At 41.1% G+C, this 27,446-nt stretch overlaps 1 protein-coding gene across 7 annotated transcripts in view; it reads right to left on the reverse strand.

Moving 5' to 3' along the window:
• BRD1 (bromodomain containing 1) overlaps positions 1-27,446 on the reverse strand; it is a 113,434-nt gene that overhangs the window by 31,589 nt on the left and 54,399 nt on the right. For 6 of the 7 annotated variants that reach the window (XM_032776497.2, XM_075065033.1, XM_032776501.2 and 3 more), the window contains 2 exons: positions 26,545-26,805; positions 20,377-20,865 (listed from right to left, as the gene is read on the reverse strand). In XM_032776497.2, coding sequence (XP_032632388.1) covers positions 20,377-20,865; positions 26,545-26,805 — 750 coding nt within the window. The remainder of the gene's footprint in view (positions 1-20,376; positions 20,866-26,544; positions 26,806-27,446) is intronic. The other variant, XM_032776498.2, reaches the window with a different exon arrangement.

The following is a 27,446-nucleotide window of genomic DNA, read 5'->3' on the forward strand; positions in this document are numbered from 1 at the left end:
GCTGAGACCACTGAATGTAGAAACTGCAAGAAGGATGTGGCTTACATTTTCTTATTTTAACTCACACTATGAACCATTTATGTGAATGCGCTATTGGACAGAACCGCTCAGCCTAAAAGCAGATCCAGAATCACCATGAAGTGAGTAATTCTCTCAGATGGGATATGGATGACTTTCTGCTGGTTTATCACTGGCCTGTGGATTTCTCTCTCTTTGAGAAGTATGACTCCTTGCAACAGCCTTCCCTTGTGATCCAGCTGTGATGAGACTATGACACAAAATACAAGTATACACGGAACTGCTTTGATATCAGGAAGACAACTATAACATACAATAATTTGTAAAGAGCCTATGGGCTAATAAGTTGAAGGGAAGAGGACTATATATTGATACCCTCTATATTGCAAGTCTCGGTAATTCCAGTATTTACCATCGCATCCACATTCAACGGATGTCTCACAAACAAATCCACTGGTAATGTTGGTGGGGAAATGGAGAACTCCACGAAGTGCACTTTTATAAACTTTAATATTTTCATCTATATCTAAACGTGATTTTGGGTGCTGAACTTTCAGCACTGGATTTGAGCTCCAGTAACTTTTGCAGAGGCGCAGAGAATCAATACTGGCACCAAAACCCAGAACCCAGGTCTCCAAATCTTATTTTGGTATTTTTAAAATGTCAACAAGTGCCCAAGATCCTCTGATCCATCTGGGAAACAAAACAAAAAGGCCCAGAAAAGTGCGTTTTTCTGTACTGCCATTTGTGAAAGAATTATTTAAGTCCTGCCTGGTTACAGTTTCCTTTGTTCCTATACCACAATTTTCACAAGCCATATGAGAAATCTTGTCTGGTGTTTCTGAATGTAAGATTGAAATTAATTCTTGTCCAAGGAGATGCTTGTGTAGTAACCGGGAATTTTGGAGGATATGCTTTTCCTTTTCATCAACACATTCTACAACAGACTTTAATGCTTCCTTCCCAGTAAGAGGATGAAAATCTTTTTGGACACAGAACAAGTCTCTATGGGGGAATGCAACATAAGGAAGGATAATAGCTTGACAAAACCAGGGAGACCGACAGGTCAAAGAGAGCCCATGAAAATGACAGCTCTCAATCCCTCTCTCCAAAACATCTCAAAAAACAGTAAAGTTCCTTTCTTCCTCTTCTTTTCTAAAGCCCTAAAACAAAAGTCAAGCTACTGCAAAAGATGTCCGGATGGGCTCATCTAGCCACTCTCTTGTTCTTTAGAGGAGTGTGTTGAAGTAGCTATATCACCTAATAAAGACATACAAAGATATATCATAATCTTAGAACTACAATTTGTGAGGACAGATATGCTGTGGCAGAAGAATGGTTGCTTCTAGCAAGAAGAGTGGCAGCTCATTGTGGCAAAAAGGATGCCAAAAATGTTCAAAATGTATTCCAAATAGGGATTAATAATCACCATTTATGAAAAAAGCAGTAAACAAATAAAATGTTGAAAAGATGACAAAGCAAAAAAGAGAGTCCTATAGATTGCCTGATCCACAACTTCTGATGCAGTCTGAAAGTGGGAGATGGCTAGATCCTGTATATAATAGGAATATTTTCTAAAAGTGGATCACGTTTGTTAACAATGATTCAGACCAACCAATTATTGCCACAGACAACTTGCCACCAGAGTTTAATCATGTTGATCATATCTGTTTTGAGCATGGTTAAAAACTACTAAAAACCCCAGGAGCATCTGGTAACATGTCTATGTTGGGGCTCCCAATGTTGCTAGCAAGGTACTAAGAAAATGTTTCCAGAGTTCACAGAGCTTTAGTTATGGCTTTGCAAGAGAACATAAGCTTCAATAAAAGCAGCAGAGAATCCTGTGGCACCTTATAGACTAACAGACGTTTTGGAGCGTGAGCTTTCGTGGGTGAATAACCACTTCGTCAGACACGCAAGGGTAGTGGAATTTCAGGATAGGTCATAAGGTAATAATGCTAGCAAGCAAGCTAGAGATAACGAGGTTAGATCAATCAGGGGAGGATGGGGCCCTGTTCTAGCAGTAGAGGTGTGAAACCAAGGGAGGAGAAATGGTCTGTAATTTCACTGAAGACTGTCTGGATATGTGGACTCTTACTCAGACCTGTCTATTGCCATCAACAGAACACTCCAAGCTATCTCCGTACATCTCTGATTTCCTGGCTTGCCACTATGACAGAACAGTTTTCCCTCCTGGGTTTTCAGCACCTCACTGCTTAACAGGCCCCATCTCCCTGATGAAGCTAACCTCGTTATCTTCTAGCTTGCTTGCTAGCATAATACCTACCTGGAATTTCGACTACCTGCGCTGACGAACGTGGTATTGCACCACGAAAGCTCACGCTCCAAACATCTGTGTCAGTAAGGTGCCACAGGATTCTCTCTGCTTTTACAGATCCAGTACTAACACGAACCCTTGGATAATTAAACTTCATATGAATTCTTAGTTATTAAAGGTAAACAGTGCAAAGTATTTAAAAATTATACAGATCTTTCTGTATAAAATTTGCTAAGAAAAAACCCACGATGAACAGAAAAATAGAACTAGCCGTTATATCTGTCCATTTTACAGTGACTTCAGTTTCTTACTGATACCCAACGTTATATACCACACATCAAAAAGTGCTGATATAAGAATGTATTTGATCTCTGAGGTATAGGGTAATGTACAAAACACCTTCTGAGCTCCCAAAATTTAAATGGCCATCTGAAGCAAGCCATGTACAGTACAAAAGCTGCATTTTATCAAATATTATGGAAATGTATCCTCTCAGCACATATAGATAAAGCACATGGGTTTACTTACCGAGTTTCAGTTAAATATTTCTAACAGTTTATGATTTTAAAAAAAAAATTTGTTGGTATATGCAATTGATGGTCCTTTTTGGTTATTCTAACTTCCCTTCTCAAAGTCAATTTCAAATTATTCTTCACTTTTTCAAAAATATACCTCTACTCAGATATAAGGTGACCCAATAGAACGCTGGTTCGCATACAACCCAGTAAAGCAGCGCTCTGGCAGATCAGCGCATCAACTCCCAGCTGTGGTGCTCCGCTTCTCGCTGCCAGTGAGTGCGGGGAGGTTGGGGAAAGGACATCCCCCCGTACTCACCTGTGGCGGGAAGCAAAGCACGGCGGCTGGGAGCTGGTGGAGTGGAGTGGGCTGGGGCCGGGCTGCTCCACTTCCACCGCTACCGTTGAGTGCGGGACCTACTCCGTGCCCTCCCAAGCAACACGGCTGGGGTCAGGGCAAGGGAAGTGGAGTGAGCTGGGACCGCGGCACTCCACTTCCCACCACAGGTGAGTACGAGAGGGGGGTCCTGGGGGAGATTACGGACAGGGGTTTCCCCAACCTTCCCGCACTCACTGGCAGCAGCGGAAGCAGAACAGCCCGGCCCCAGCCCACTCTACTCCACCAGCTCCCAGCTGAGGTGCTCCGCTTCCTGCCACAGGTGAGTACAGGAGGCGTCTTTTTCCCCCACCTCCCCGCACTCACCTGCAGAAGCAGGAAGCGAAGCGCCGCAGCTGGGAGCTGGCAGAGTGGAATGGGCTGGGGTTGGGCTGCTTTGCCTCCCGCTGCTGCCGGTGACCGCCTGTCAGGGGGTGAGGGTTGTGGATAGGGGTCAAGGCAGTCAGGGGACAGGGAGCAGGGGGGTTAGGTAGGAGGTGGGTCCTGGGGGAGATTAGGGACAGGGGTCTCTGGGGGAGGGGGAGGTCGGGGGACAAGGAACAGGGGGACCAAAGCAAGTTCAATATAACGTGGTCTGACCTATAGCGCGGTAAGATTTTTTGGCCCCGGAGAACTGTGTTATATCGGGGTAGAGGTGTACTTATCTTACAAATAACTAAAAGTTATATTTTTCTGTTTTGGAATAATACTATAGTCTTCTCTTTATTTCAATGTATTACTAACAAAAAGCAGCAGCACTTATCAAGGGCTCGATACCACTGATGTAACTAAAAGTACACTGACATAAAAGATAGACAGAAGTTTCCCTATTAATAAAAATAAAACAGCCTATTAGAGAAAATAAAATCTCAATTCTACTCTGCCTACTCCCATAAACATCATATTGCCATCACTGATCCATCTCCCTAAAAATCTGTGTAAAAAGAAAGGCCTTGCAGCGTACTCGGAAGATCAACTCATATGAGTTATTTTGGATCATACTGGGAAGTCAGTTCCAAAGCTGTGGCCCGCTCACAAATAGCACACTATTATCACTGCCACACTCATACCAACAAGGCTCTAATTCAAGCACTAAAAATGACTGCAGCTCTGGCAGCATGGTAACTAAATTATTTTACAGCTTATTTATCAGAAACTCTCATCTGCAGTGTGTAATAGTGAGGTAGACAGGTTAAGGATGACCTGGAGAGGATTTATTTTTTTTTTTTAAAAAAAATATGTCAGCCATATTATTTTTGTTTATATTGTTGTAAATGAAGGGTGACATTTCAAAAATAATTTTTTTTCTTGTTTTTATATATTAGAAATAAGAATGGAAACTTTGGTCTTCCCTCATTATGCTGGAGAACTCCTTAGGGGTCTCAAGAGATGTTTATTGTAAGCTATTGCACTTGAAAGAAAGGGGATTTTGCATCCTTAATATTCATTCTCTGAAATGTTCATCAGGTATAAAATACATAAGTGGGTTTTTTGTTTGTTAACAAACTGATTAAAAACCCCTTCCTTTTTGCTCAGCTTTCAGTTCCACATGATTTCATTTATCTTTCATTATCAAGTCCTTCAGGTTAGATAAGGCCATGAATTTGTAATGTTAACCCCCGACCTTGCCAAATCCTTTTCCCACTTTCATGTTAAAAAAAAATCATGGCCTTTTTACATTAAAGTATTAAATATTTCTTTTAAAAACCAGAAGCACATTTATTTATTTATTGCAATTCACTACTCAGTAATATGGTCAATGCCATGATGGAGAAAGAAAGAGTTTGTTTCAGGCCTGAGATTAGTCCTGGCCCTCAGCTGTGTGCTTGCATTTGATTGTAATAATTTTAGAAAGTTCACATTATTCGTTAGTGAAACCATAAAATACATCTACAATAAGTATTGAATAAAGTCGTATCACCATGTATTTTGTAGTCCACATATATTACCGAGTAAACATTTTACAAATATTTTAAAAATTTTGTGAAATGTATTTGAATTATTTCTTGTATCCCTTCACGTTCAAACCAATGCCTAGTTATTACACAGATGATGGGAGGGACAAATATAAGTAAAGAATTTAAAAACATCTCCAAAAAGTGACCTAGATAATTTTTCTACACATAAAAATGTCATTGCTTAAAAGGTTTCAGAGTAGCAGCCACATTAGTTTGTATTCGCAAAAAGAACAGGAATACTTGTGGCACCTTAGACACTAACAAATTTATTTGAGCATAAGCTTTCGTGGGCTACAGCCCACTTCTTCGGATGCATAGAATGGAAGATAGATGTATAGAAAGAAGATATTTATAGATAGAGAGAACATGAAAAGGTGAAAGTAGCCATGCCAACTGTAGGAGGCCAATCAACTGAGATGAGCTGTCATCAGCAGGAGAAAAAAAACCTTTGAAGTGATAATCAAGATGACTCACAGAAGGCGCGAGGAGAACTTAACATGGGGAAAAAAGAGAATCGTTAGAAGCAAATGGTGCACCTGCCAATCGAACACAGAGAATTCTCCCTTCACATTGCTATAAAACTAAATTTCTATCCCTGCAGGGTAAAAAAATTAGGGAAATATAATCTGTTACTGCTTTAGAATTGAATACCCCTCCTCCATCTCAGATTTTATTTTGTGATTTTACTTTGTGATGGGTAAAGGGAGAAAATACAAGGAAACTGGTGGAATCTGTTTTTTCTTTTCTTTTCTTAAAATAAAGCGGTAGCTGATCCAAAGTTTGGAATATTGGAATTAAGTTTTAGAGTAGAAGAATTCATAGACAGAGGATATGAGATAATTAGAGGTGTGTGATACATGACTCCACAATTTACCTCACAGATATCTCCATCTGTGATTGTATAATTAAGCTGTAAACCTTTCACTGGTCCAGAGACAATATAATCTTTCAAGGACAGAAATTCACATTTCAAGATGGGGAAAGGAGGAGAAAAACATCTGAGCAGTTTATTCATAAAAAATGGCAGGTCAGAAGCTATTCAGAAGTTTTTATGTTAGTAGCAGTACTGGTGGAGATGGATTAAGCGGCAGAATACAAGTGAGAGGACCACTGATACCAGATAAATACAAATATATCATCCCCACATGTGTGTGAGGTCTATAGAAAGATTCCTGAATATATTTGACACACCCCACATGTGGAGGAATTTATTTTCACCACCTCATATTATTTACATTCACTCACACACACACACATATATATACACACACACACACGGCTGATCCTGCAAATATACAAATGAGTAACCTTACGCATACGCATGCCCCCTCTTAAAAATCGAACCTTTAAGCAAACAAATATATTCTATAATTATTCTTTAGTTAACACAAGCTAAACAACTGTGATTTTGATTATCACTGGTACTTTATACATTTGAAGTAGGCACTGAAAAGTATGAAATTGCAGATAAGTATAACAATTTGTGAATTTAAAGTGAAATATTTATAACAGGTCTTGACAGGACTGGTCCGCAATATTTTGGCACCTGAGGTGGGGAGCTCAAATGATGCCCCCATGACCCCTTGCTTGGGCCAAAACAACTCTGCCATCTTCCTGTTCTACTCCTCTGATAGTACTGCTCTGCTACCTACCCCAATAAAGGAGAACTAATAACTTAAAATGCCTTGTTCAAAAATTTTAAGTAACACTTAACTTTCAGATGTCTGAACACCAAATGTAACTTTTCTTGTCTGCATAGAAAACGCTGGTGTTTTTAATCTGTTTGAATAATCAGTGGCGCTTTCTGTCGCAGCCCAAAGGCCTCTGGCCTGTCATGGCGTCTGGATGGCCAATTGCCGGTCATCTAAAGGTCACACTAGTACTGTGTGCAGCACCGTAGTGCAGTGTGCAACCTTAGAGGGCCGTGTGCAGGTTCCCGCCCTTTTACCTGGTCACCTAGGGGTTAGGCTAGTGTCATATGCAGTCTCCTGCTCTTCTGCCTAGCAACCCAGGGGTCAGGTTAGTGCTGTGTGCATAACACCAGCGTGCCTTGTGCAAAGGAGCCCAATCTGACCAATCGTAATGCAGTTCAAAGGGTCGGATTAGGGTTGTGTGCAAACTATGCTAGTGTGCTGAGTGCAGCTTCTAGCAGCTTCTAGTGTGCCGTGTGCAAACTCTGCCCACGTAGGGGGCAACAGCTCAGAACCTGGAGGGCGGGGGAGCTTTGGAATATCATACAACATCCCAAATATACTGCTGTGTTCCTTGAGCTGCATGAAACGTTCTTCAACTGACTGTATTGCACAATCTAGCACCTGGTTAAAGAATTCAACTTTGAATTGTTGTTTGGGGTCTCTTATGGGATTATCCTGTGCCTCATAATCAAAATGTCTTCTTCTTTGGTGACTCTTGTATTCTTGAATGGGTGGGAAAAATAGCTTCAGTGTGAAGTTCCTCTGCCAGACTTCTGTGCACTCTTCAGAACATTTTGAAATCCTCATCTGACTGTAAGACTGTAGGTATGACTTTGCTTTGTCCAGTTGTTCCATTGCTCCAGATATGTCAAGGGTCAACACCTTGGAGTCTCTTACTTACAACATTTATTTCAAAGAGTATGTCATGCCACAACACTAAGCCACACAGAAATTTGAAGTTATGTATGTTTCTGCTGTTTCAATTTCCCTCTGCCACTGTTCTCCCACGAACAGTTCCCGTCTTAGCATTATCCTCCATAATGGCAACTATGGCATCATCTGTCTTCCCAATTTGGTGTTTGTCAGACTTTATCGCCTCCACTTGACTTTTTCATCTTGTGGCACTCAGTGGTTTCAATGTCAGCAAGGATTTTCCCAGATGTTGCTTCAAAATTTGCCATCGATGAGTTGATGCAGAGAAAAATACACAGATGCTTAGAATTACATTAAAAAATTCAGCAGCCTCACACTGACCACCAAATTCAATGAATGCAAATTGCATGGGACAAAAAAAGCTTGAGGGTTTAACTCTCAGATCCGTGTCTGCACTCCTCTGTTCTTTGCTCTCATGTTGGCACCATTATCGTAGCCCAGACCTCTCATGTCAGCTACCACAATTCCCATATCGTCCCCCTTTTTAAGCAGCACATTTGTCAGACTACCTCCAGTAGTATCATCAATATCAATAAATTCTAGAAAATGCTCTCTGACAGTCACCATTGCAGGGACATTTTCACTAGGTTCTGTTGTTACAAAACGTACCATTAAAGTCATTTGTTCCATATGGCTAATGTCAGGTGTGCACTCCAGAATAACAGAGTAATATCCTGCTGACTTCAGATCTGCCACAATCTTCTGTTTGACTTTTGTTGCCAGGAACTGTATGATCTCATTTTGAATTGTTTTTCCACGGTAGTGGTGTGTATACATTTCTTGGATGGTGACGCTTAGTAGATGCTCCTTGAGTACAGCATCAAACTCAGCTATTAGCTCCACAATTTTAAGGAAGTTTCCATTGTTTGGAACATACAGCTGATCTGATGTGCCACACAGTGCTAGTTTTTGGGCAGCAAGCACTCTCACAATGGCAATGAACCCTTTCAGAACATTTTGCCAGTAAAGAGACTCTGATGCAATCTTCTCTTGATATTGATCACCTATGGTGCCCTTTAACCTTCGTCTTATCTCAAGCTCTTTCCACCTATGGAATGCTCTCCGGTGATTTGCTGCCTTCTCATGGCATGCCAGATTTCTAGCCAGATTCTTCCAGTCCTTTGTTCCTGTAGAATCCAGTGTGACTGGAACATTAGATTGGAAGAGTCTGCAACAAAAACAGTATACAGCATTCTGGGTTTTTGAGTTCATAACCCATGGCCTCTCCGTCACCATTGAGGATTCCATGCTAGTACTGTGTTGGATGGAAACTTCTATTTTCATTGTCTTTGGGGAACATGAAGTTTTTCATTGCTGTGGCCCATGCAGTGCAAGGAAGTACCTCAGGCTACTGCTCAAGTGGGTCCACAGTCCTGGATCATCTAGACTTAAGGAATTAAACTCAGCAGCAACTGTTTCTTGCACCTCCACCACACTTTTCTCTGGTCTACACTTTTCTTCAGGAATGTGCATGGTTACATCTATTTAAGATGGAAATATGGATGCTGCAGTAGCTGCCAGGTCACCTGCACTCTGACTAACTGGAAGATCAGGCATCTTCTCAGCACTCACATCCTCACTGGGGCCGGAAGGCTCACCGTGAACATTTGTGTCTCTGTATCTCAGGAGAGCTCCTTCCTGCTTAGATAGAAAAGCTTCCTTTGCTTTCTTTTTCTGAATGCTGCCCCAGAGGAGCAATTCCTTCTTTCACTCATGACTGCTGCTCTGTGCCAGCTATAGTGGCTCTCAACACTCAATTGAAGGGGACAAATAAGCAGGCTGGTAGCAGGGCCTGAGTGAGGGAAGATATCAGCATCTTAAGGACCTAACTGCCTCCTACTTCTTCAGATGACTGGCTGTTCTCCTCAAGTGGATTCAGAGAAGCCGTAGGAAACAGGAAGCTCCCTGAGAAGCTAGTGTTAATCAGTCTTGGCTCCTGGGGGTGCTAGAGGTACATAAGAGACTCCTCCTCCTCTCTCCTCCTGCAGATCCTGCTGCTTTCTGTTATTCCTTCTCACCTTTTCTCCAGCCTGCCTGCGTCTCTTGTGCCCTCCTTCCTCCAGCACAGCACTCCACCATCTCTGTGTATCTAGAGCAGAGAGAATCCATATGCACCAGCAGCAGACACAATCTTCTACACTCTGGGTCCTAGGGACCCCTCACAATCTGGTACTTGAGGCAGCCGCCTCAGTTCACCTCATGCTATGGGCAGCCCTGGGTCTTGAAAATGCAGTTATTTGGGATCAAGATGTGACATACCCCCATTTCACGAGCATTATATTCACCTCCACAATTCACTGGTTTGTATACCTTCACAGGAACAGGGCAATTCTCAATTCACTCTTTATATTCCATTTCTACCACAAAATAATAAATTGCAATTAAATAGCACAGCTGAATTCACCTAGATGCCCACAGTATTTTACTACTTACCATAAAACTAAATTTAGCTGAAAAAACTGAAGACATAAGTGGATTTCACTGTTTTAACTAAAAAAACTGAAGACATATGTGGATATCCAGTAATGACTGAAAATCTAGAGGATCACCACAACCCGCAGCATCAAGAAACATGAAATATTTCTTATCATTACAAAATTATTTAAGTTACAACGATTTAAGAAAATATAACTTAATTCTAGTAAATTTTAAGAGGCTTAATAATTAACAAGTCTTGAAAAATAATCTACCTTAGAAAATATTTTCAGAAAGGTAAAGAAGTTAAAGATCTATAATGAGAACAATTTTTGAAATGTTAGGCTGTATACTTGTTTATGTATACATATATTTTGCAAGCCTTCAAACAAAATCGAAAACTATCTATACATTCGCGTAACGGTACTCAGAATTCCCCTCATTTATGCTGCTTTCATCTTATTACTTTAGTAATTTTAATAAAAAAATGTATTAATTAACAGATAAAAATATTGCCTACTACTAAGAATCTTTAAAAATGAAATAAATACCACAGGAGCATAACTTATCATAAATGCCATTGAACACATTGTTTGACATAAAAGGTTAACTTTTTTTCTCCCATATTTATTAAGTACTATAAATTTTCACTGCTTTAACTAAATAAATTTTGATAAACAAGTTTTGATAAATTATTAGGTGTACTAGAATTCTTCACCTAGAACTTCAAAAAGGCATTAGAGGACAAAGCAAACAAGAAATTACTGAGCATATGTCTGTGTTATTTTTTTTTGTTTTCTTGCAAATTGGTCTTTTTGCCCAGGGGAACCAAGCCACTTTGAAAAAAACTGTAATAGAAACATTTTGTTTTTAGCCATAACTAACTTTGTTTTTAGCCAGTTGGGGATTTGTCCTGCTTCGAGCCGGGGGTTGAACTAGATGACCTGCTGAGGACCCATCCAACCCTGATATTCTATGATAACTAAACACCAGGGCTGGCTGCAAAGTTTCAGAAAGAATGCTTTTCTGCTGGAAAATACAAATTCATACAAAATAAACATTTCTATTAGAAACCTGCCTGACTTCCTGCCAGCTTGCTTGCCTGGTTCCTCAGCAGACCAGTCTCCCAAGTTCTTCAGAGTACCAGGATCTCTAGCTCCGTGTCATCTCGGCAGGTGGGCTGGCCCAGAGCAGGTGCTCTCAGAGTTTCCAAGTTGCTTGGCTCCTAGGCTTCCCACCTCAGGGTCTGCTAGGACTGTATTCAGCTCAGGGAGCCTTGGAAACTTCTACAAAGTCAAAATTAAATGCCATTTTGACTGTTTTTAAAATGAAAATTTGGAATTCCCATTCTGCTGGAAATTTACTTTTTGTTCAGTTCTGAAATTTTTCTTTATTTCAGAATTTCCTGTGGAACAGGAATTCTTGTTTCCAGCCAACTCCCCTAAGGATTTAAATGGCTAAATTTCATATCAGACTTTCTAAAAGAAGCTCTTTTATTTCACAACAATGGCCCTAAGAAAATAAAATTAAATTTCAAAGAGTATTTATTTTTAATTCAAGGTAAATGGATTCAAGAAATGTGTCAGCAGTTTTAACAGTCAGTAATTATTGTTATCTGATAAACTTTTCCTTTCCAAATTTCGAAACTGGGACACATAATTACACATGAAGCTATCTTGGAATGTTAAATCAATTGATTCCTCCAATTAGCTGCACATAACTTAGTGCTTCAAAATTTACCAAAAGGGAATCAACATATGACCTTAGCTATACATGTGCAACTTCATTTCTTTATCCGAGGCATAGGGAGTTTTATGCTGCATAGGTAAAATTAGCATTTGAACTTAAGAGTTTTGTGCTTGGAGGTGAACAAAAATTCTTGCATTTTAAACCAGCCCCAAGTCAAACAAAAAGACCAACAAGACAAGACAACTTCCCTCTGCTTTAACAAAAATAAAAAATAAAATAAAAATTTTAAAAAAATGAAAAAATCCCCAGATGAAGCTGAATAAAAATGAAGATGTCACTACACTGGACAGGCTGTGGGTCAAATTTCAACAATATCAACACAGAGCATTAGCTTTAAATGCATGTCTTTTTACCATGCTATGTGTTATAAATTTCATGGCCCAAGACTTAAGTGTTTGTTTACAGCAATAAGTAGGGCCCTACCAAATTCACAGTCCATTTCACGGTCACAGAATTTTAAAAATCATAAATTTCATGATTTCAGCTACTTAAATCTGAAATTTCACGGTGCTGTAATTGCAGGGATCCTGACCAAAAAGGAGTTGGGCGGGGGGTCACAATGTTATTGAGGGGGGAGGGGGTTGCAGTACTGCTACACTTACTTCTGCACTGCTGCTGGTGGCAGCGCTGCCTTCAGAGCTGGGCAGCTGGAGAGCAGCAGCTCACAGCCAAGAGCCCCGCTCTGAAGGCAGAGCTGGCGCCAGCAGCAGTGCAAAAGTAAGGATGGCATGGGATGGTACTGACACCCATACTTCTCCGCTGCTGCCTGCAGAGCTGGGTCCTCCGCCAGCAGCCGCCACTCTCCAGCCACCCAGCTCTGAAGGCAGCAGCGCAGAAGTAATGGTGGCATGGTACAGTATTGCCACCAGTACACTTTGGCACTGTTGCTGGTGGAGCACTGCCTTCAGAGCTGGGCGCCCAGCGAACACCCGCAGCTCTCTGGCTGCCCAGCTCTGAAGGCAGTACAGAAGTAAGGGTGACAATACCGCAACCCCCCTAAAATAACTTTGGGACTGCCCTGCAACTCCCTTTCGGGTCAGGACTGCCAATTTGAGAAACACTGGTCTCCCCTGTGAGTATATATAGGATATAGTACAGTATAGCGTAAAAGGACACAAAAGACCAGATTTCATGGGGTGAGATCAGATTTCACGTCTGTGTTGCGTTTTTCATGTCTGTGAATTTGGAAGGGCCCAACCAACAAGTTATCACTCTGTCTGAGGCTCTTTCTAATGGGCAGCAATCTTTGTGAACAGGCTAAATGATACCTTTCGGTGAATTACTCCCTCTATTATGCTGTCTAACCAGAAAGTGATAAAATATTTTCTGGTTAACTGTATATTATCATAAAAAAATGCCAGCGTGTCTCAACCCTCAATATATTAAGATCAAGGAATTCTACTTTTGAGGTCCTGTTGAGATGATCCTTTCTTCTGGTGATACTGACAATAGAATGTCTGGGCCTAAACAGGTAAAGAATGTGAGTGAAGCCAAACAGCAAAAATTAAGATGTTTGTACACCAACGTGAGGAGCCTAGGGAACAAAATGGAGGAACTAGAGTTATTGGTGCAGGAAGTGAAACCAGACATTATAGGGATAACAGAAACATGGTGGAATAGTAGTCATGACTGGAGTACAGGTATTGGAAGGGTATGTGCTGTTTAGGGAAGACAGAAAAAAGACAAAGGTGGTGGAGTAGCATTGTATATCAATGATGAGGTAGACTATAAAGAAATAAGAAGGGATGGAATGGATAAGACAGAGTCTATCTGGGCAAAAATCACATTGGGGAAGAAAGCTGCTAGAGCTTCCTCTGGGATAGTGCTCGGGGTGTGCTATAGACCACCAGGATCTGATCTGGATAGGGATAGAGACCCCTTTAATGTTTCTAATGAAGTAAATACTAATGGGAATTGTATGATAACGGGAGACTAACTTCCCAGATATAGACTGGAGGACAAGTGCTAGTAATAATAATAATAATAAGGCTCAGATTTTCCTGGATGCGATAGATGATGGATTCCTTCACCAAGTAGTGCTGAACCAACAAGAGGGGATGCCATTTTAGATTTGGTTTTGGTGAGCAGTGAGGCCCTCACTACAATGGTTGTAGGGGACAACCTTGGTTCGAGCAATCATGAGCTAATTCACTTTAAACTAAATAGGAGGATAAACAAAAATAGATCTGTGACTAGGGTTTTTTATTTCAAAAGGGTTAACTTTAAAAAAATTAAGGAAATTAGTTAGGATCTGAGTTACTACAGAGAATTCTATCCTGGGTGCTGGCTGGTGAGTCTTGCCCATGTGCTCAGGGTTTAGCTGATCGCCATATTTGGGGTTGGGAAGGAATTTTCCTCGAGGGCAGATTGGCAGAGGTGCTAGGGTTTTTTGCCTTCTTCTGCAGCGTGAGACACGGGTCACTTCCTGGAGGATTCTCTGCACCCTGAAGTCTTTAAACCACGATTTGAAGACTTCAGTAGCTCAGACATAGGTTAGGGGTTTGATACAGGAATGGGTGGGTGAGATTCTGTGGCCTGAGTTGTGCAGGAGGTCAGACTAGACAATCATAATTGTCCCTTCTGACCTTAAGTCTATGATTCTATGTTATAAATTTATAAGAGTCCAGAATCAAACAAACATTTAAATATGGGTGAATAAAATTGCCAAGAGTTTCAACTCGTTATAGGACAGAATGATTGGGTCACATTAACAGAATTTCTTTCCTTTCAAATGTTTAAAGTTAACATTTCAGAAATCCATAGATGAATGGCAAAGGAAAAAATAAGGCGGCGCTTATTTCCCCCACCCTTTCTTTTTTTTAAAGCATGTAGAAGACCTGAAACACTTCTGACAAAAGATGTTTTTTTGCTTCATTTTTACATTAGTAACTGAGGCCCTATCTAAAAAGACAGACTCTGGGCTTATCTACACTCAAAAGGCCATAGTGGTGCAGCTGCACTGATGCACGATTTCAGCGCTTCAGTGAAGATGCTACCTATGGAAACAGGAAGGCTTCTCCCATTAGCATAGGTAATCCACCTCCCTGAGAATCAGTAGCTATGTCAATAGGATAAGTCCTCCTGTTGACACAGCACTGTCTGTACCATGAGCTAGGTCAGTTTAACTGCACTGCTCAGCAACGCAGTTATAGCAAACACAAATTGCTAGTGTAGACCAAGCCTAAAATGACTGGAAAACTAAGGGAATTATGATATCACAGGAGACTGAAAACAGCCACTAAGAGGGTTAAAGGATTTTTAGACAGTGATTAAAATCTTGTTTTTACCAGTACTTCTTCCTAATGAACACCTGGGATAAATTACATCTTTGTCAAATATTCCACATCCTTGTCCCTCCAATTAAGTAAGGTCTGACAATTCACACCACACACCTCCTATACACCTACTCCCCAAGCAGTTCTCCCGCAAAACCAGAGGAGATAAAATTTGACTTGGAAATATCAGCTAAGGTTTTTTTAAACAAACAAACAAAAAACCACCTTTTGTATTCTTTTTCTTAGAGATGTGTCCATTCTATTCTAGGTGTGCGCGCATGCCCACACGTGCGGTCGTTGGAGATTTTTGCCTTAGCAGTATCCGCAAGGCCGTCCATGGTGCCCCCTGGAGTGCCATGCCGATTCACTGGCATATCAGACGCCGCCAACCCTACTCCCTCTCAATTCCTTCTTGCCGACAAGTCTGACAGAGGGATAGGAAGGTAGGCAATGGACATGAGCAATACATCTCGAAGAACAACGGTTACAAAAGATAGGAAACTGTTTTTTCTTCTTTGATTGCTTCCTCATGTCAATTCCATTCTAGGTGACTCACAAGCAATATCAATGGAGGTGGGCTCAGAGTTCATAATCTTGCATCTTGCAGCATAGCTCGGCCAAAGCCAGCATTGTCTCGAGCTTGCTGGGTCAGCATAAAATGTGATGCCAATGTATGGACGGAGAATCAGAGAGCGGCTCAACAGATCTCTTGGACTGCCATCAGGAGCACCTTTGCCAGCTTATAGCAGTAGCAGAAGCACGCTGTAATCCAGGATGAGATTCTCTGAGCAGACACCAGACCATCTTTCATCCTGTCTGCCACCACAATGAACAACTGCATTGACTTACGGAACGGCTTCGTTCTATCTATGTAGAATGCCAACGCCCTCCTGACATCCAGGGTGTGAAGCCTGCGTTCCCTAGACACATAAGGCTTCAGACAGAAGCCTGGTAAGTATATGTCCTGGCCAGTATAAAACTGAGAAATGACTTTGGGCAGAAACACCAGATGCAGGTACAGCTAGACCTTGTCCTTCCAGAAGACCATACAGGGTGGCTCCGAGGTGAGAGCCCGGATCTCAGACATCCGTTACGACAACCAGGGAGAAGCAGAAGGGAGCAGGAAGCCAGAGGCTCGAAGGGAGGTCCCATGAGCCTTCACAGCACAAAATTCAGGTCCCAGGGCAGGGGGTAAGGGGGGTGGATCCCAGACATGTGGATAAAGGTGCTTCAGACCCATCAAAAACCATGCCATCATAGGATGGGTGAAGAGAGACTTGCCCTGGAACGGAGGATGCAACCCCGAAATGGCAGACAGGTAGACCTTGATCGAAGAGATGGACAACCCTTGGAGTTTGAGGTGCAGCAGATAATCCAATATGTGCTGCAGCAAAGCCTACTTGGCCCTAAAATGTGTTGCTCCAAGGCCCAGCACTCGAACCATTTCCATTTAGCCAGGTAGGCTGCCCTAGTGGCGGGTTTCCTGCTACCCAGCAAGATATGTTGGACACAGGTTAAGCATGTCCACTTGTCTCCGCTTAGTCATGCAGTAGCCAAGCCGTCAAGTGCAGTGCTGCCAGGTTCAGATGCAGCAGAGTGCCGTGGTTCTGGGACAGCAGATCCCACCAAGAAGGCAGTGGAAGAGGCGTGGCTGCCAAAAGGCTCAGCAACATGCCAAACCAGTGCTAACAGGCCATGCAGGGGCTACAAGGATAACAGCTGCTCTATCCTGCTTGACCTTCAGAAGGACCCTGTGAATTAACATCACTGCTCCCGACCATGGAATGGAGAAGGCATCCAAAAGGGAACCTCTGTCCAGAAACCGAATCAAACAGAACCTGTGACACTTTCTGTTCTGTTTGGATGCGAACAGGTCCGCCTGGGGAGTCCATCACCTCTGGAAGATTATGCTGACCACCTCTGGATGGAGTGACCATTCGTGGCGAGACAAGAAGGTCCTGCTGAGGTGATCTGTCAAAAAGTTCCTGGTGCCCAACGACCAGATGAATGGCATGCCGCACACAAAAGTCTCAAAGACTGAATATCTCTTGACAAAGGGCTGAGGACCTGGCAGCGCCCTGTCTGTTGATGTAATATATCTTGGTGGAATTGTCCGTCAGTGTTTCTTTATATACCTTTCAGCTTCTCTCAATACGTCATAAGGCATCAAAAAAGGAACAAGCCAATTTTTTAAAATTCCTGTACAAATTAAAACTAACTTATGATTTTCTATCTTTTTAAAATGTTTTCCCTCTGACTCTCCTCTACAAAAGAGTCCTACACAATTCTTCTAATTTTTTTCTGCCATCTTCTAATGTTCGTTTGATAATACCAGCATTCTTGGCAAGGCTTCAACAACCAAGTCAATGCATCTACTTTCAACCTTAATGCATTCTTAAAAGTTTTATTCTGAAGAGTTATGCTATTTTTTGAAGAGTGGGAGGGATTAAGATCTTTCTGGGAGATGAGAGATCAGAGGAGCAGAAGTAAAGAATGGTATCACTAAAACTGACTGGTTTTAGACCTTGCAGAAGATATTTGATGTTTGGTACATCACCATCTACTCCCAAAAACATTACTTATTTTACATTAATTTATTTCTATCTTATTAGAAAATCATAAAACATGGAAAATGTCATATCAAACAGATCGGCAGTCCTGTCTCTTAACACTGACTAGTAAATACAATGACCTTGCTTCAAAGAGCTTATTCTAATGATCATAAATAAATAAACAAAACAAACAACTAAATAAATAAAAATACAGAAAGAACTCATCATCTGGCAAGAAGAAAAAAGGAAGGGAAAAGAACTTAAATATGGTTATGATTTTGCTATTGCGTAAGAAACTACATGAAAAAGGTGAGATTTCAAGAAGGAGACTGCAAAGTGTAATGGGCACAGGGACAAAATATAAAGCATAGGGGATAGCGTGGGAAGAAGTGCCCAACATCTTATGCGGACAGATAACAAGTGAGAGACTTTGAAGAACAAGAGTTGGCAGTGCACAGACTTAAATAAGAGCGTAATGGGGGAGACTAGAAATTGACCGCAAAAAACCTGGGAATACCATTCAACCACTTCACTTCCTTCCAGAGACTACCACAGTCTTGAACATTTGATATATAGTACAGAAAATATAAAGCTTTTCTTAAATTGTGAATTATATTCCTATAATACAAAAAGATTACATTTAATACTCATACTAACGAAACTGAAAAATTATTATACTGGTTTATCTTCCAATTATTATGAATGTAGGAGAAACATGAGGAATGCAAACATAGAAGAACGCCTTTAAGCAGAACTTGTACTTGTATCATGCATTCATAGACATCTGAATAAAAAACCAAAGTCTTTTGAACATGAACATTTTGACTATCAATATGAAATGATAATTTAGCCAAATATCCCTCTGAAAACAGAAATGTCACACTCTTGCATTTTCTGTATTTCTAATTTCATTTAATTTTGACTGAACACAAACATGTTACTCTCCAGAAGTTTAAGACCTGAATCTGCAAAGGAAATCCATTTCAACTGAATTTGGATTTCACAAAGACATAAGGAAAGGTCTGTGCAAGTGGACCTCTCTAAAGGATCATGGCCCATGGTTTCCCTGACAGACTGCATGCCAAAGGTTGCCAATCCCTGATCTATACCATAAACTTCTGTAAATGTAATTTAAATGTACGGATTAATTTCGTAAATGGGTCTATAGATAATCTGTACATTCTGTATGTAGAATATAGAATATACAGCAATGTTATACTCTGTACATATTTTACTTTATGCACTTGTATTAACAACTGGTGAAAGTAAACATGTAGCGATAGCAGCTCCGTAGACTTTCAGTGAAGATTAATCCATTGTCCAAATTCAAAACATCAATCCAGTCTCACGCTATTTATCTAAAATACGTTAATCTTTCTTATTATAACAAATAGATGTTAGTGTTGTTTCCAAATATGTCTGAAAAAGCATTTGAACAGAAAAAAATCCTTTAGAAATTGCACCAAGTGTCACTTGTAATTTCCTCACCATATATTTTCTGGCAATGGAACCTGGTCCAACTGACTCAACGGTAAATAAAAACTTTTTTAAATTATGCTTTCATTTTTGTGCAGATCTAGTTTTGTTTAAGTGGAGTCAAAACTAACATCATGCATACACGTTTCAAACAAAAATCTATATATCAACATGACAAACGAGACAGGATACGAAAAAAACAAGAATTTTAAAGAGCAACATAAGGAAAGTACATATTACTAATTTCTTACTTTATCCTTCCCCCACCAGCCCATACATTTGTTCTATTCAAAGTATCTACTACAAATATAACTGAGAAATACATAATCAAGAAGAATAATTAACTTACACAACTGCATCTCACAAGACAGAATACGTTCCTCAAAAAAATTTCTGAAAGAACTGGTCCAGGTGACATCTAGCCATGATAATCTTACAGTTGGATCCTTTAGGTCAAATATTTGACACCAACAATTTTCTTATGCATGGCTTTACTTTTTAAAAATCTTGATTTAAAAAGAGGAATTTTCTAAAGAAAAGCCAATAATGCCTTATGATTTTAACGCTCAAGATATATATTCTGTACAGCTATCACTCACACATTCTAAACTTATAGTTATAACTTTGCTTCATAAAAGGAAAGGTGTTAGATGGAAAATTAATACAAAATAAAAAGGCATGTGAGAAATACAAAGTAAATAGTCAGAGTATACTGAGGGCTGCTGATTGGGGGCGGAGGGGGATGAATTTATGTTTATATACTATAAAGAAATTTAATGTAGATTCACCAGTGGTCTTTTCAGAGGAAGTGCGTTGTTTGTCTCCCCTAGTGGGTGCAATGGAAAGCTAACAGGAAGCAAGTTTAACTAAAAAAAAAAAAAATTTAGAGAAAGAGAGGTCTGTACTACAGCAATAAAAATTTAAGAAGCAATCTGAATAATAAAAGACTGTCAGCAACAAACCAATAACTTTCCTAAATCATAACTGCACTCGGTTCAACTGTGAGGAAAAAATGCTAAAGTGTTCAAATAATGTAAATAATTATTTAAAGTAAATAAAAATTAAAATGTCTGTTTTATAATCTGCATTATCTTCCAATATTTCTGCTTACCAATACGTAAGCTTTGTAATATTTACCTGTATCCAAGCGCTTTACAGGGGACTCATCATCAACCTCAGAATCTCCACATGCACTTCTTGATCTTTTCCTTGGCTGCAGAAGAGTCTCCAACCTTGGAAGGACTACAGACAAAAAGGTTTTGGTCCCTAGCTGTGGAGAAGTTGGCTGGGTTTCAGTGTTCTTTGCAGACTTTGGGGGGCTTATACTTTTTGATTTGCAGAAGAGAATGGATGTACGTCTGTTTACATCAGTTGATGACTCAGCTACAGCAGAAACAGTCGACTCATTGAGATTACTGTCAAGTAAGTGTTCTGGAGTGTGTCCATTTATTTCTTTCTGAATGGAAGTGCTATATAATTCATTATCAAATTTTACTCTTTTGTAAAGCTTACTCTGCTCTGGATTGAGTTCTACTGGTTTGAGGGTTGGTGGTTCTGAATTAGTCTCCAAGTTTGAAGGAAGAGGTAATGCATCTGATGGTTCAAGTTTAGGGGGAGATTTATCTCCTGAAAAAATTATAAATAGAGTGTGATTTTTGAAAACTGGTAGTTATAAAATCTATTATAACACTCACTATAAATGTGCAGCTCATCAAATAATTGTTGTTTGGCAACAAACCATAACATTTTAAATACATAAACGCTTGGCTAGCAACAACCTATCCTAGTTAGTAGTGCCTAGTTTTATACTGGGATTGTAACAAAATAGGTGTTTACATTTAGTGTTAAAAATTTAAACCTGGGCAGGTCTTTTTACCTTACATGCAATGATATTTAAAATCTCAGGTTCAAGAACTTTTTACAGAAAAGTAGAGTAGCAGATGATTTGTATCTGGTAATGTAAGTATTTCACCATTAACATTAAAAGTATGAATAAAATACATTTTCCTAATTTAAATATTCACCTTACCTGTTTAAGTTAATTTAAATAAGAAAAGCAATTTGAAAGCAGATAAAAGTCATTTTTAAAAACTGCATTTATAGCTTAACCTATCAGAATTAACTACGAGTGGGCTATAAACTATTACCAAATTCACAAATTGGAAAGTTCTGCAAAGCTGCTTTACAGTTATGGTTACCAGTTTTAAATTTTAAAACGTATAGTTACTGACAAATGCTTGGCAAAGACATCTTTGCAGACATTACAGGAGAAATCAGAAAAACCACCCCTCTACCAATTTTTATTTTCCCCCATCCAACCCAATGGTCAATTATGACTTTTGTTTTTCTTTTCTTGTCTTTCAATTTCATAGTGCAGAATGGCAAGACACACATTGTGGGTGTTTAATAAAACCAGTGCTAGAAAATGCTCTTTAACACAAATGACAGAAGGAAAAAAGCTGCTCTACAGAACTCAATAAAACAAGCAAAAATTACCCAACCCATAGTTTGCAAAAGATAAGTGTAAAAATGATTAATCTTTCCTATACTTCTAAAAAAAAATAACACCCCAGGTTGAGACATCTATCTCCTTTCTCTACAGGTATACTGCTACACTAACAAAATGAAAAGGCTATATTTTTATAGGTGAGCATTTATGCAATCAAATGTAACTTGTTGCACCACAAAAATAATAGTTGGTGTAGAACACAAAAGGATCAAACACATTTAACAAATCTCATGCAGATTTAAATTTACATATGTATAGTGCACATAAACCAGCCAGAAAGTCTGGAATTCTATTGACTTGAATTATCATTTATTTGTTTGTCATTGTTTCTTTACAGTAGTGTCCACTGTGTGATAAATGCTTTCTATACAGCAAGGGTCAGCACGCAAACCAATTTTTGATGGCATGCAACAGCTGGCTGAGCGGCTCAGCCCATGGCCTCTTTGGGGTTCCGGCTGCTGTCTCATTGCCAGCTGAGGTCCCGGCCACTGGCCCCACTCAGCACCCGCTGCTGGCCTGGGGACACCCCGAGAACTCCAGGCCGGCAGCAGGCTGAGCAGGCCGGCAGATGAGACCCTGGCTAGCAGGAGCCGGCAGCCAGAACCCCAGAGTGGCGGCAGGCTGAGCCACTCAACCCGCTGCTGGCCTGGGGTTCCATTCACTCAGCCAGTGGCAGGCTGAGTGGCTCAGTCCACTGCCAGTCTGGGGAGCCGGCAGCACTCAACCTGCTGCCGGTCTCGGGTTCCAGCTGCTGGCCCCGCTCAGCCTCCTGCCAGCCTGGGTGAGCAGAACCCCAGGCTGGTATGGGGCTGAGGGGGGCCGCCGGCCGGGATCCCAGCTGGCAGAAGCTGGCTGTAGGAACCTCAGATCGGCAGCAGGCTGAGCAGGGCCTGGGATCCTTGTCTGAGGTTCCAGACACCAGCCCCGCTCAGCCCGCTGCTTGTCTGGGGTTCCACTCACTCAGCTGGCAGCATGCTGAGCAGGGCCAGTGGCTGGGACCTCAGTCCGGCAGCGGGCTGAGCGGCTCAGTCTGCTGCCGGTCTGAGATCCCAGCCGCTGACACCACCCAGCCCACCGCCAGCCTGGGATTCCATTCACCCAGACCAGCAGTGGGTTGAGGGTGCCGACCCCTGCTATACATTCAAAAAGAACCACCTTTGCGCTGAGGAGTTCACAATCTATGAATTACTAATGAAACACCTAAAATGGAAAATCTCAGTTGCATTCAAATCATAACGAGGTGGAATCCGGTGATTCTCTTGTGAACTTACTCAGGACAGGATCCCAACATGAGAATCCTGTACAAATGGTATCTTTAAGAAACAAATGTAAACTTTCTTTTTAATTACCGATTTGATAAGAATGTTTAATATTGTTCCTCTTTATAAAATCGAAATTATTTGCAAGAAAAATGTGATATATGAGAGACAGACAATAAATAATTACCAATGGAAACAACTAGCAAAAGGGAAGTTTTAATCACAAATTATAAAGCTGTAATTTTACTGAGGTACTCTGTAAATATTATAACTCTCAAGAACATAGACCTTTTGTGTGTGGTCGGAAATCTAAAATGGAATTATAAATATACTAGATAATCCACAGCACTTTCAGAGACTAACAATGTAAAAATTCCTCTACCTTGGTCAATGACTATTGTGTTTTTTATTTACGGTATATACTCGACCATAAGCTGGTTCATTTATAAGCCACCACACCCCCCCGCCCCAGATGGATAAGTAAAAATGGAAAAATTTTATAATCCGTTCATAATCCAACCCTATAATTCAGGTGTCAGCAAACTTTGGCTCCCAGGCCATCAGGATAAGCCTTTGGTGGGCCGAGAGGGTTTGTTTACCTCGAGCGTCAGCAGGCCCGGAAATAAACCTAAGTAAACGAAGCGTATAGACGCGCCAGCTGCTTACCCTGATGGGCCGGAACAGCAACTGGTGGGGAAATTTTTTGTGGGGGAAAAGCTGGGAGTCGGGAGTAACCCCTGTGACTACCCCCCACATGACCCCACCCTTAGCCCAGGACCCCCACACTCTCCCCATCGCATACCTACCCACCTTATCTGGGGACGGTCAGGGAAGTATGTCTCTGGCCTGGCTGGAGCTGCTCTGACAGGCTGGGCAGCGCAGCTGCAGCCTGCTCAGGTGGGCCAGACCGGGCGGCCAGGCCGCAGCCTGATCCAGCAGGCTGGGCCAGGCGGTGTGGGCCACATTGTGCTCTGAGGGGCGGTGCCGAGCGGCACAGCTACAGCCTGGCCAGAAGTAGAGAGACTCTGGCCCTGACTCTTCCCTTCTCTCTCTACTGGCTGTACTGCCTCTCCTTGCTCCCTCTGTTGGGGGAGGGGCTGTGTCCCACCTCCCCCTCTCTATATTCGTTCATAGACCGACCCCCGTCTCTGGTGCTTCCCTTTTTTACTAAAAAAAAAATTTGGCTTACGAACAAGTATATACAGTATTTATTTTTAAAAACTACTACCAGGATCTACTTGCCCGCATCTCCCATATCTGTTTCGCAATATGTTTTTAATTCTTTTCTAACTCATGTCTATTCTAGAGTTTAAATTTAAGCTATTTACAAACCTTAAAAGGTATATGAATTTTTAACTGTATTTTGGACCTACTACATCAATTCTGAATAATTATGTGAACATGTTTTTTAAAAGTACATTTATTTCAGGTATTTGTAATAACTGAATGTCTAACCACTATGCATTTTATTTATATATGCATCTTTTGACTATTTTAAGATTCAAATGTATGTAAATCAACCTGATATTTTTTATTTTAATTATCTGTCAGTAAGAAAGTTCAGAAATAAATGTCTTCAGTTTTAACAAGATTAGGGAAATAATTTAAGAAATTTTCTTAAAATTATTAAATAGTTATTCTAAGACAAGGGTTCTCAAACTGGGGGTCAGGACCCTGCAGGGGGTCGAGAGCTGTCAGCCTACACCCCAAACCTCACTTTGCCTCCAGCATTTATAAATATATACGAAAGTATTTTTAATTTCTAAGGGGGGGGTTGCATTCTGAGGTTTGCTATATAGAACGGGTCACCAGTACAAAAGTTTGAGAACCACTGTTCTAAGAGTACTCAGAAATCATGGAAGTAGATGAGAAGGCCAACTGCAGTTGTAGTTACATTCTTCTAACAAAGCAGCAAAGAATCCTGTGGCACCTTATAGACTAACAGACGTTTTGGAGCATGAGCTTTTGTGGGTGAATACCCACTTCGTCAGATGCAGATGTTTTTCTAACACTGTGCCTCCCTATTGCAGCAGTTTATATATTTTGAAACACATTTTTATCAAGCTAAGAGACTCAAACATGCAATTCCAAAGATGGGTAGATGATGGGGCAGTTAAGGATATCTGATTTTTTTTTTTTTTTTTTTTTTTAATACTGACTTTCAAACGACTTGCAAGCCTCAAGTTGTATAATAGCTAGTCTAGGTAAATACATGATCTTATTCTGACTACCATAATCTTTCTTCCCCCACCCTCCCACTAGGGTTGCAAACTTTCTAAATCTCACAAAACCGAACACCCTTGCCCCACCCCCTGCATCACCCCTTTTCTGAGGACCGCCTCCAGCTCACTTCATCCCCCCTCTATCACTCGCTCTCCCCAACCCTTACTCACTTTCACCGGGCTGGGGCAGGGGGTGTGGGTGCAGGAAGGCAGGGATGGCTTTAGGGCAATTCAGCCAATTCTCCAGAATTGGGCCCCAAAATGTCCCAAAGGAGCTGCCGCCGAAATGGCAGTTCAATCACTGTCGCAGAGGAAGGTCCCTCCGCCGAAGGCACCGGCATCCAGTTGAGCTGCCGCCGAAGTCCCAGCACTGTTCCAATCAGGGGCAGGGGATTGGGGTGCACGCTCTGGCTGGGCAGTGCTTACCTCAGGTGGTTCCTGGAAGCGATGGGTATGTTCGACTCCTAGGTGTAAAGACTAGGGGGTTGTGTACTGCCGGTGCCAATGGTAGCTGTGGAGGCGGTGCTCGGGATGGGGGCAGCACGCGGAGCCCCTGTAGCCACCCCTGCACCTAGGAGCCAGACATGCTAGCCTCTTCTAGGAGCTGCCCAGAGCCAGAGCCGGCAGGGAGCCTGCCTGAGCCCCGCTGACCAGACTTTTAGCAGCCTGGTCGATGGTGCTGACTGGAGCCACCAGGGTCCCTTTTTGACAGAGTGTTCTGATTCAAAACCGAACATCTGGCAACCCTACTCGACCCCCATCCTTTCTTTCCTACTCTTTACTATATTCATATTCTACATCCTTTTACTTCATTTCTGGCAAATTCCACCAACAATAAACGAAACAAAAACCAGCTTACAGTGCATGGGTCAAAAAGATGAACTACAAAGGGACGTGTTTAGAGACCAAAATTTTCAGCATTGAATGTCTAAAGTTGGGGTCTTTAATTCATGTGCAGTCAATTAAGTATGAATTACATGACTTTAAAAAATACTGAGCCCCATAACTTTATACTGAAAGTAGTAATTTTTAAAAAGTTTAATTTTGCTACCACCTGTTAAAAATCTGAGGGGGGGGTGTTTTTTAAAAAAGAAATAATAAATTTCTCGCAGGAGCAAGGGGAAATTAACCAGACAATAGATTTTACTCATACTAAAGGTAACAGTATAGTTCATTTACAGTGTATTAAACTTGCCTTGAAATCATATCATAATAGAAGATTACTTTCTACTGTGGTAATTTACATGACAAATTTAGGATATCTAATTGAAAGTGTTCAAATTAGTACTGATTTAAACACCAGTTAAAATCTTACCTTCTTCTTCACCTTCTTGTTCTAATGCTGCACTTTCCTCTTCAAAACTTCCAATACCTGATTCTATTTGGGGAGGCTCGCTGTGTTGTTGACTTAGTTTGTTGCGAATAATGCTGATTTCTTTCTTTAGCAGCTTTGCTCGTTTGCTCCGTGACCCACTGGATTTCATTGCACAGGTGAGATCAAGTTTTTCTAACAACTCTCTCAGCTGTTCTTCCAAGGACATATGCACTCTGTTAGCTGGATTCAGTAACCTATCCACTGAAGTCAAAACATGTGTGATTTAAGATATCTGTTAATGAGTTTTTTTGTTTGTTTTTTTTTTACAAAAACTACTACAAGAAAAAATATTTGTTAAGTTTTATGCTTGGGAATTAGAAATATAAAAATTAAATCTGACTTTGGCCACAAGCTGATGCAAGTTTTATAGTCTCACTATCACTAGTGAAAAGATGCCTATGTAAATTCCTGCTATGCCATTTGCTATAACTCTTGTTAGTTAGCATTTTTTGCTTCAGACATCCAGAACTGGAATAGTAGGGACTCTATACGTCAGGACTTAGGTGCACTGATGGGGTTCAACAAGGACAAGTGCAGAGTCTTGCACTCAGGACAGAAGAATCCCATGCACTGCTACAGACTACAGACCAAATGGCTAGGCAGCAGTTCTGCAGAAAGGGACCTAGGGGTTACAGTGCATGAGAAGCTGGATATGAACTGACAGTGTGCTCTTGTTGCCAAAAAGGCCAGTGGCATTTTGGGTTGTATAAGAAGGGGCACTGCCAGCAGATCGAGGGACGTGATCATTCCCCTCTATTCAACATTGGTGAGGCCTCATCTGGAGTACTGTATCCAGTTTTGGGCCCCACACTGCAAGAAGGATGTGGAAAAATTGGAAACAG

The sequence above is a fragment of the Chelonoidis abingdonii genome, chromosome 1, assembly GCF_003597395.2.
Source record: "Chelonoidis abingdonii isolate Lonesome George chromosome 1, CheloAbing_2.0, whole genome shotgun sequence".
NCBI classification, from domain to species: Eukaryota; Metazoa; Chordata; order Testudines; family Testudinidae; genus Chelonoidis; species Chelonoidis abingdonii.